Source organism: Octopus bimaculoides, chromosome 1 (assembly GCF_046866305.1).
Source record: "Octopus bimaculoides isolate indiv1 chromosome 1, ASM4686630v1, whole genome shotgun sequence".
NCBI lineage: Eukaryota > Metazoa > Mollusca > Cephalopoda > Octopoda > Octopodidae > Octopus > Octopus bimaculoides.
Window position 1 is genome coordinate 102,188,822 of NC_142928.1, and position 11,236 is coordinate 102,200,057.

General features: G+C 35.9%; 2 protein-coding genes across 2 annotated transcripts in view; one reads left to right on the plus strand and one right to left on the minus strand.

The window, feature by feature from the left end:
- LOC106874368 (thymidine kinase 2, mitochondrial) overlaps positions 1 to 7,813 on the plus strand; it is a 24,338-nt gene extending 16,525 nt beyond the window's left edge. The window contains exons 6-10 of the mRNA XM_089355083.1: positions 177 to 250; positions 1,904 to 1,992; positions 4,346 to 4,425; positions 5,479 to 5,556; positions 5,773 to 7,813. Coding sequence (XP_089211209.1) covers positions 177 to 250; positions 1,904 to 1,992; positions 4,346 to 4,425; positions 5,479 to 5,556; positions 5,773 to 5,850 — 399 coding nt within the window. The 3' untranslated portion in view covers positions 5,851 to 7,813. The remainder of the gene's footprint in view (positions 1 to 176; positions 251 to 1,903; positions 1,993 to 4,345; positions 4,426 to 5,478; positions 5,557 to 5,772) is intronic.
- A 2,631-nt stretch (positions 7,814 to 10,444) lies between these two features.
- Positions 10,445 to 11,032, minus strand: LOC149137653 (uncharacterized). Its single transcript, XM_089348877.1, has one exon. It carries the CDS (start codon positions 11,030 to 11,032, stop codon positions 10,445 to 10,447), a length of 588 nt encoding a protein of 195 aa, XP_089205003.1.
- Positions 11,033 to 11,236: the final 204 nt, after the last annotated feature.

Genomic DNA, 11,236 nt, shown 5'->3' on the forward strand with positions numbered 1-11,236 from the left:
TCTTTTGCACCTGTACAAGAGATAAATAAATATTAATCACTTTTATTTTGCTGATTAAAATCTGTCAACAAAATTGAAGCTTACTTGCTAAACTAAGCTCTTTATGCAAACATTTTTTTGTAATGTGTATTACTTAGATTTTAATTTCTAAGTAATTCATCTATTTTTTTTTCCAGGCTAAACCAGTACAAATGATGGAGAGGTCTATTTATAGTGCAAAATATGTTTTTGTAGAGAATTTGTATAAAAGGTAGTTCATACAACGTTTTCTTCTTTGAAACCCTTTTCTTTATCATCATTTGTTTGAATAAGCTTGTCAAATGTTTCCCTTTTGATTGCTGTGTAAGATAGTTGAGTACAGTTACAGAATTTTCTTGTGAGTTGCATCTTGCTTTTGTGGATAGGGACACCAACTGATCAGGCTGAAATATTTTTGCCATCCCCAAAGAAACTAGGTTTATTATAGTTTTGGCAATATTATATATGTAAAATTGCTTTAAAAGATTATCAAAGATTGTCATTTAAAGTAAATCTTATCTACAAAGTTCTTCTGCTAGACATGGCCTGATGCTTTGCTAATGTAATTTGCTTTTCCCACTTTTACTGAAATTCTTACTGATCTATGACAGACGAGAGTAAGTTTCACTTACTTACTCTGATACTACAGAAACCATACTGATGTTCAGTGAAAAGTGAGAAATAGAGAGATTCAAAATTATGAAGGAGTTTGTTTGCAACTGTCTTCACTGCATTTTGAGATGGTTGAACTGGGTGCAGATTGACAGTTATCAGTCAAAGAAGTTACATTTCTTGGGAATGAATTCCATTATATAATGAGTATTTGTTTTATTGATCTTGGCAGAATGAAAGACATATCTAATTGTAACAAGGTTTAAACTCAGAACATTGAAGTATGAAACTAAATATAATAAAGATTTGATTCAGAAGCTCTCTACACTTTTTTTCAGCTTACACCTACATTTCTCTAATATTAAATGTAAATGTGAACATAAAATGGGTAGGATATTTTGATAGATAGTAAAAAAAATGTGATTTATGAAGGTACTTTAATGTATATCTCTTACTAATCACTTTATGAATGATGTGGGTTTAAAACTCACCTTTTTCTTTTCCAGACCATATGTACCCAATGTCTACATTTACATTAAATTTATTCTTTGATCAGTTCCAGCTGAATAATATATTTATATAAATTGAACCTACTGTCAGTTCAGTTGAGCTCAGTATATTATTAGTACTTATGTTATTAATATATGAAGACTGAAAACAAGTACAGCCACAATGTGATTTGAACTTAAAATATGGAGGATAGAAACTAAAGGCTGCACAGTGCTGTTGAAGTGTTTTTGTCATTCCTCCACCTTAAGAACGACAATGAATAATTATTGCTCACAGTGTTACAATGTTGTAGATGTCTAAGGTAGTGGTTTCACCAGTTTTAACAAACCTATCTCATACTTATTGTATTGATCCTGGAAGGAAGATAGACAAAATCAACTTCTGTAGAATTAAAGATTGATATTTGTAAGTCATTCAGCCTAATGCTTTACTGATCCAGATACCCTATTGTCATTTTGAGCATCAACAATGAAAATGGGGGAATGCTCTTTGTGGTTGCTCATTCTTCTAGGAATAACAGCCAAATTACCATCAGATCACACTCTGCCATCTTGGAAAAGGAACCACACATTTGATATTGTCATTGAAAAAGATGGGTGATGAAGGCTAGAATATCAGATCTGCTTGATGAATGATGAGGCTAATCAGTAGGAATATAAAATAATCCATTCAAATACCATTGTAAAACTAATAAGTACAATAACTTGTTACTTTATGTTACCATTGTGCTGTGTTTCATGTTTGTTAATTCTCTTTCTGACAGTGGTTTAATGCCAGGTGCGGACTATGAAGTTTTAACTGAGTGGTTTAACTGGGCTACCAACAATCTTGACTTTCATGTTGATCAAATTAGTGAGTTATATTTTTCACTGATCTTATAATCTTTTGACAGAATTAATTGTATCTGGTTTATAACTTGGTACATGACCACAAATTTCTAGGGAATTGAATATATTCTGTCGCACTGATCTCTGTATGTTTCTAATACTTGTGAACTGACTATGTTGAGCTAATAGACAAAATAAAAACTGGTAAAATTTTTAGCTCAAAACATAAAGATATGTAGTGAAACATAGCTCAGGCATGACTGTGTAGTAAGAAGCTTGCTTCCCAATTACATGCATGGAGCCTTGGGCAAGTGTCTTCTGTTATTGCCCTGGGTCATCCAAAGCCTTGTGAGTGGGTTTTGTAGCCAGAAATTGGAAGAAGTCTATTATATATATATATATATATATATATATATATATATATATATATATATATATATGGTAAATGAAAGACGGAAGATGTAAGATACGAGAATTTTTATTAATCGCAACAATTGTTTCAACACATCTAGCATTGATCCCTCATGGGTAGGATACTTAACAACTAGTTCAGGAGCATCCAACAGTGCAGATGTATCTCTTCAGATGATAAATAGATATAACTCATTAAAATAACAGTTCGGCAATGTATCTTCTCATTTCATATAAAGAAAAGCAGCAAAACAAAAGATATATCTTTATTTATATAGAAGATCAAAAATAAAATAACAGATGCAAAAAAGAAATGAATATGCAATGCAGTGAGAAAAGTATTAAAAATAACCGTTAACGGATGCCCTTGCGCAAGCTGCATGGCTCACGAAGATGAAAGCATACACACATGTGTGGTTTGATGCACACACATTCACAGAGCAAATTAAATAACTACTCAATGTTTATAAGAATGGGGATGTTAAAGCTAAACTTAACACATCCATACCTTAAAGTAAATTATGTTAACAGTTACTCAAATTCATTCCCGCTGCATTGTGCAAAAGCATGTAGGCATCTTGAGAGTTTTTCAGAGGTTCATCAGTGGGTATTGATTTCTGTCTGCATGAGCATTTATATTTATTTATATATATGGCAGTTCTGACTTCATTTTCTGACAGTGTTACCATTATAGCTATATCATAATCATTTCTACTATCACAGTTTGGCCGTACTTGTTGCTTTCCATTGTGGTTTACATCTCCTTTATTGATATTTAGATATATATCTTTGCTATATCCAGTAGGTGGCAGATTCTGCCACAAATATAACATAAGGAAGCAATGTAATTATTTTGGTTTTTAGTGTTGATATAAATTTGTTAAAAATGGTTTATCCTTTATGTTGGAAATCTATATGGTCATCTACAACTGAGGAGAGCAGTTTCTTTCAAATTGATGTAATGTTTTCATTGATCAATTAAATGAAGCCGCTCGAAATGGCTGTAATGTATTGATATTTGGACATCCTGGTTACTTATATATATATATATAGAATAATTTGATTGCATGCGTGTACATGTATCCTTGTCTTAACATTGTGTGATAGTTGTTGTAAATGAGTGTCACTGTCATACAAGCAGTGTCATTCTTTCCCAATGTTCTGCAAAATATATATCTGGCCATGGGGAAATATTGCTTGCTTGGAAACAGGTGAGGGTTGGTAATAGGAAGGGTATCCAGCTGTAGAAAATCTGCCTCAAATATACTCTGCTTGACCCATGAAGGCATGTAAAAGTGAATATTAAATGACGACAACAACAGCGGCAGCGACGATGACGACCTCTTCCTCTTCCTCCTTTCATATGGAGAAATTAATAATAATTTCTTAGTTGGAGACAAGGCCACATATTTGATGGGTGGGTGGGTGTATTGGTTGATTCCACTCCAGTACATGATAAGTAGTTGACATTGGAGAAATGAAAGATGGAATCAAATCATCTCAAATGAAGAACTGCAAAATAGATGCTCAAAAGTGTTTTGGTTAGAGCTCTACTTTATCTACATGTTAATTGTTAAAGATACTTTGTTACTGTTGATTGCATCAACCAATATTGATTTTACCTTGTGTGATAAGAGGAGTAAAAAACCAAAGTTGACCTCAGTTGGATATCGAAATCAAAACTTAGAGTTATAAAGATATTTGGTCCATTACTCTGCTGTTTTTTTTTTTCTTTTTTTTTTTTTATCAAATCCTGCAATCTTGCCATTTCCCCTTTGTATTGAAAAACAGGTTTGAAGGCACAGTATTGCAATATTTTAGTTTGCAGCGAACTAACTCTGACCTGTAGTAAAGTGAGTGTTACCAAAGTTAATGTAGTAAGAATAGTTTCAAAAAAACTCTGCATAGAATTTTGGTTTATTACAATATTTAACATTTAATTTTATCAAACATTTTTGCTATTCCAGTTTATCTTAGATGCCATCCAGAAACAGCACTTGAAAGAATTAAGAAACGAAACAGAAAAGAGGAACTAAATATAACTTTGGTTTGTAATTTTATTTCAGTAATATGTTTTCATTTGTTATTATTTGTGTCACTGATTCTGAGTGATAGGCCAACTGGCACTTTAAAATCTCTATCTGTTTCACTAATATTAGCAGAAGATGATTCTAGTCTTACACATTGACATATTTGGAGTAGTGTTCTCATCTTGGTTGTTATAAGTCAGTCACAGTTTTTTTAGCCATTATATGTCCCAGCCACTTTTAAGTGTTTGATAATTTAGTAATGTTCCCAAAATTTTCAACTGAACCCTTTATTCATTCCCAGGAGTAGATTTTTAAATTTTATTTTATTGTCCATACCAAGGATATTATCTTTTTAGTTATTCTCCTATGTGTAATGTCACCTGAACCAGCATATATACTGTTTGACTGGCCCAGTAATTGAAGTACAGGTCAATGGAATAGTAAAGATAATTGATTTCAAATTGTAGCACAAGGCCAGCAGTTTTGGAGGAGGGGGTAAATTGATTACTATCAATCTCAATACTCAACTGATACTCATTTTATTGACCCCGTAATGGTGAAAGGCAAAATCAACCTTGGCAGAATTTGAACTCAGAACATAAAGACAGATGAAATACTGCTAAGCATTTTGCCTGGCATGCTAATGATTCTGCCAGCTCATCACCTTAATAGTAAATATAATTGACAATTAAGTTAATAGTATTAATAACAATAATGAACTTATTGTATACAGTGCTCAGTTGCACTACAACTTGTTAGAAAAGAGTAAAAGAGGGGATAAAAGGCAGCTATATATTTGGTTGATAATTGTTGCAGGTTAAGCAACCAACTCTTTAGTCAAAACTTAAGACCATTTTCCATTACAGAAAGGGATAGTCATACAAATTAATTTAAGCTTTCCAAACTTTGGGGGAAAACCAGGTGAAAAAAGGTAACCTTTTTAGTAGTTCCCTGAAAAATTAATCTGAAGAATCTTTTATTTGTGACTATTCTGTTTCTGCAATGCATATCTAACATCTTTATATTTTTACTTTTGTGTCTTTATCTTTTATTTATAAATTCATTTCCAGGAATATCTCCAATCTTTACATGAACGACAAGAAGAGTGGCTCATAGATGGTTGTTATGGAAAACATACAGAAGTCCTGGTACGTATGTTGTGTGTGTGCATGCGTAAGCCTGTAAATTGTTTTTACATTTTTTCACGTATATTAGATTGCAGTCATACTGGGTTACCACAATCACATTTATATATGCATACACTCAGACACCTGTTTATATTGTTTTTTCCTATTGTATACACTTTCTTTACATTTCAGTTAATACAAATGCTTCTTCTTTTTCTTTTTTGTTTTTTTTTCCAGGTTTTGGATGCTGAACAAGATCTAAAAAGCATGTTGGAAGTTTTTGAAAATTCTCGAAATAAGATCTTATGTCTGTAAATGAAAGACATATAAATCTACTGCCGTAACTTTTAACACTCAATTTCTATGTCAGATGTGCTAGATTTATACAGCAATCCAGCAGAGGATTTGGGATCAATGTAGTGGAGTATGTTTATGTTTGTTTCGTGTCTGTTTGAATTTAGTGGACAAAATAGTGGTTATAAAATGAGATTATGGCATTCAAGTGATTATGAGATTATGGCATGGTTTCTATGGCTGGATGCCCTTCCTAACACCAACCACTCTGAGAGAGTAATGGGTGCTTTTACGTGCCAGGTCCAAAGTGCATTTTTATCACCCAAAGAAAAAAATATTGAAGTACTGAAATTCTTGCAGCACAAAACTTCCATTTAATTTGATGCCCACTTTTGTCTGCACACAGAATAACTAAACTAGAAAATCATGGAACAAATCCAGTTAGTTTTGCTCAAAGATCTCCGTGATTAACAAATGTTTAGACATCCTCCTTCTTTAGTCAATGTATCCATTACAGCATTAAAGACACATCTAACTAAGTTACGTCACTGGAAAGGGTAAAAATATTTACTGGGCCTCTGTAGCTCATTTGTTATACTTGGCATCATTTTAGGGTTCCATCCACATGAAGTGTTGTTTTAAAGCAAGGATCAGTTTCATCCTGTCATCATTTGGTATGTCCATTAGCTTGTCAATCTAGTCAAACTCCATTTTAGCCAGGCAGTCATTATTTTGTCAGTTAAAGAGAAAGGGTTGAGAAATCCAAGAAAGGAAGCTCATTTGCTTCAGATCAATGAATTTGTTGCTTAGATATTCTTTGAGCTGGAGAGGTGTTCTGAGATTGATTGTAAGACATTTTGTGATGAATCATATTTATTGAAATGTGTGAAGTGAGAGTGGTTATTTCTCAAAGCATTTTAAAAACAGTTTGCTGATGAAAATCTTTTGTTCATCTTGCAGTACCTTATTTAATTTATTCAATTTACTAAAAAATCAGAAAGATAGAAAATTGAGATTTACACACACACACATACACTCGTGTGTGTGCTGGTGCTACATAAAAAGCTCCCAGTACACTCTGTAAAGTAGTTGGCATTAGGAAGGGAGCCTGGTGCAGCTTCCAGCCTTATCAGCTCTTGTCAAACCCTCCAACCCATGCCAGCATGGAAAACAGATGTTGATTGCTGATAATATACGGAGTATATTTTTTATCCAGTTTGGAGTTCCTCTCCTGACTAGAATTCCTCCCTACAAAATCTGAAGCAAATTAAGTACCCTACCCAAAGACGGTGAAACTTGTACAGTTGACATCAAGTAATAATTCTCCATTAGTTTCAACAATTAGCATGTAGTTGTTTGACCAACAGAATGGCCTACTCATTGATTTAGCATTTAAGTGGCTGAGTATTCCACAGATACATATACTCTTGACATAATTCTCAGTTGACTGTGACAATGTTGAACCATGTTAAATTACTGGTACAATCCACACAGTTTCTATCTGCCCAATTTCACTCACACGGCTTGGGTCACCTCAAGACTTTGGTAAAAGACATTTACCCTAGATTATAACATAGTGGGATCAAACCCATAACCTCATGAGTGTGAAGTGAACTTCTTAACCACTTAACCATGCTGTGTTTCATTGATATCAGCTCCTACTCAGGAAGTAACAGTTTGACATTTCTATTCACTCACCCATGCCATTTGTAAATAATAATAATTTGTCCCACCCATGCCAGCATGGAAGGCAAACGTTAAACGTGTTGGAAGATTGCAATTGTTGCTGCTTAGCTCCAAATCAAGCAGATCTATAATCAAATGCCTTCCAGTTCATCTTTCTGCATATCCAGAACCACATTACCAAATGTTTTTTCTCGTATTTATTTTTCTTTTGAGACATCAAAGTGTATTTGAAAGAGATTTTTGGCTGTTATTTCTACCAAGTTGACTGATCATATAAAAGATACTTCAGCTCATAAAATTTGTCTTTGTTTTCTTTTTCTTAAATACTGAAATTATTTTTTCTGAGTTCAAATACCAGCAAGATAGATAAACTTATAGACTTTGCCTTTCACCCTTTCCAGGTTAGTAAAATAAGTAGTAGAGGAAAATTCAGGGAGAGACAGAGGAGAGAAGAAAGAAGAAAAGAAAAGAGTAAAAAGAGACAGGAATAAAAATTTAAAAAAACTCTTGGATTATGCTCACATTTTCAATCTCTGACTACACTCCCACACACACATATATATATATACAGAGTGTCCCAAAATTAAGGCAACCAACTTTTTTCAGTTTTGCCAAAGCAAAATAGTTATATTTCAGGTCTGGGCATTGCAATGCAATGATAAAGGAATACAATTATGACACTACCACATTTATTCTATATGACCACCTCTGTTTCAAATCACAGCCTTAAGTCTAGTGTGAATGCTTCACATGCAGCATGCAATTGTTCTTGTAGAATCAAAGCCCATTCCTGGTACAGTTTTACCTTTAGAGTGTTGAGTGAAAGCATGAGTGCTTGAGACCCTTGTCTCCAAAATGGACCAAACAGAAAAATTCAACAGGTTGAGAGCAGGACTTCTTGAGGGCCATACATCCTTGCCTATGAACGATAGAATGTTTTTTCTGAACCCAGAAAAACACTCGCCCATAGAAGCAGTTTAACTTCTAGAATGTCACTAATGCATTGTTGGATGTTAATTTTAATACCTGAGAGTGCACAAAAAGGAGAGGAGACCTTCCAGTGGCTGTCACAGCCACCCAAACCATAACTGACTGGATTTTGATGTCAATTTACGAGTCTACCCTCAATGGAGCCAGATACACTCCAAAGTCAGTCCTTTCATAAGGGAGGGGCTGTACAGATCACCAAGAGCTCGCGATCAAAAGTACTGTACTGACATTCGGCTGGCTTTAATTGGTGAGAAAAAAACGCCAAAGGTTTAGTCTGATTGTCTATAGTGTGCTGCAAAACAGCACCAACTGCAGGATCCAATGCATCAATGGTTAAAGAGAGAGGAGCATCAGGAACCAGATGTACAAGCAAAGAAACAAGCTATTTCTTTCTTGATTGACTCAAAAGATAAGGCCCGGCAGATAAAGTGATAACAGAATTCTTTTTTGTATTTGCTTTCAATAGCTGAGTCAAGGAAAGTAACTTGTCTGCACAGTCACAAATGAAGCGTCTATAGAAGTTGACTACTCCCAAAAAGTGGCGAAGTTGGCATAATGAAGTGGGGGGTGCGATGTGCTGAATTGCATTGACTTTGGAAGAGAGAGGTCTGATACCATTTGGATCGATATAATGCTCCAGAAATTCCAGAGAGGACTGCCTGAAAACACACTTATTGGGGTTGATTCGCACACTGTAGGCGCGAAGATGCTGAAAGAGTTGATTTAAGTGTTGGAGGTGATTCTCACGCGTGTCGCTTGCAATGAGTATGTCATCAACGTAAGCGAACACAAATTCAAGTCCACGGACAACTTCATCGATAAAGTGTTGGAACGTACTCATGGCGTTCCGCAAACCGAAACTCATAAAAAGGAATTCGAAGCTGCCAAAAGGAGTAGTGATGGCAGTTTTTGGTACATCTTCAGGATTGACTGGTATTTGATGATAAGCATGAATGAGGTCGACCTTAGAAAAAATGGTACAATCAAGCAAATTAGAGGAGAAGTCCTGGAGATTTCTTATAGGGTAGCGATCGGGAATAGTGACCGCATTCAAACGTCTGTAATCCCCCACCGGGTGAAAATCAGAATCCCCTTTTCGTGACAAATGAAGGGGAGATGCCCAGGAGCTGGTGGAGGGATGAATAAGGCCAAGCTGGAGCATGTGCTCAAACTCGGACCTAGCCTTCGTAAGATGGTCAGGAGCAAGTCGCTGCGGGCGTGAAAAGACAGGTGGCCCAGTGGTCGTAATATAGTGGAGGGTCAAGTGAGTAGGTTTTGTCATTTGGAATCACTGATCCACCAGCTCTAGGAAAGACGCTAAGTGTGAATGAAATGCATCATCAGCAGTGGCAACAAAAAATGAAGGACTGAGAACAGCATTGGTAGTGGCCTTTGCAGGTGTAGACAAAGACGTAGAACCGTCGATGAGTCTCTGTCGCCTGACATCTACCAATAGGTTAAAATTGTTAAAAAAATTCGCACCCAGAATAGGTTGTAGGAGATCAGCTATGACAAAAATCCACCTAAAATCCTGGCGAAGATTAATGTCAATATGTAAGGAAACTTGACCGTAAGTTGCAATGGGAGACCAATTGATCACATGCAAAGTGATCTCTGAACGCTTTGGCTTGTCTGTAGCAAGATGCAAAGGCCAAATAGAGCAACTAGAACCTGTGTCAACCATAAATGCTTTTCCAGACACACAATCCTTTACAAAAAATGCATGATTTGAGGATAATTCGTCAGAAGTGTTTGATGTGCTCAAACCCTCCACTGGGCATTTTCCAACAATTGGAAAGAACAAGGCTGAATGCTTTTGCGGGCTTTATGCTGATACCTGGCGTGGTACCAACAAAGACCGGGACTAGAGGAAAAAGAATTGGTTGAGCATGAACGAGACTGGCTTCAACTGTGACGGCCGCGAAGAATTGGAGTGCCCTCACCAAAATGTGTCCATTTGGAATGTTAAGGAGTCAAGTTTCTCCACAATCTCATCATGTGTTGAGGAAGATGCAGCAGAAGAGACCTCTGAGCAAGAGCAGACATGGTGAGGTGCTGGATGGATAGCGAACTCTAAAATTTTACCAGTCATGGTAGATAGTTGATCTACGGGGTTGATATCAACCGTTGTGGCTAAAATGGTTTGCACACTGGGAAGTAGCCAGGAGAAGAAAAGCTTCCGTAAGAGCGAGTTGTCCTCAGTTGTGTCACTGAGCTCGTGGAGATGCTGTAAAAATGACTGTGTCCTGTCTCCGAGCTCCTCATCCTGCATAAGTTGTTTAAACTTAGACTCCATGAATTTAGTGTTCCACCGGAGAACCTCAGATTTGACCACCTTGTACATCACATCCAGGCAAGGATCTGTGATGAGATCTCTAACGGAAGTAGCAAGTGGTGCAGGAATGCTACAAAGGAGACGATTTAGCTGTCGCTGGGAAGGCACAGCATGTGCCGCAAAGCATGCCTCCAACTGTGCGAACCACAGTGTGATGTCACCAGTGAAAGAAGGAAGATTAGGTAAACTCATTTTCTGTCAGAGGAGGAAAAGAAAAAAAGGACCAAAAAAACCAACAAGAGTGTTGTTGGAAATAGCAGCATGTGTGTGAGAAAAAAAAAAAATTTCCTGAGCAAAATTTATGGAATTGTGTACTGTATGCACAAACAAAAAAAATTTTGTCGCCAAACCTTTTTTTTTTTTTGTGCTGATAGAAAACAAAACAAAATGCCAAAA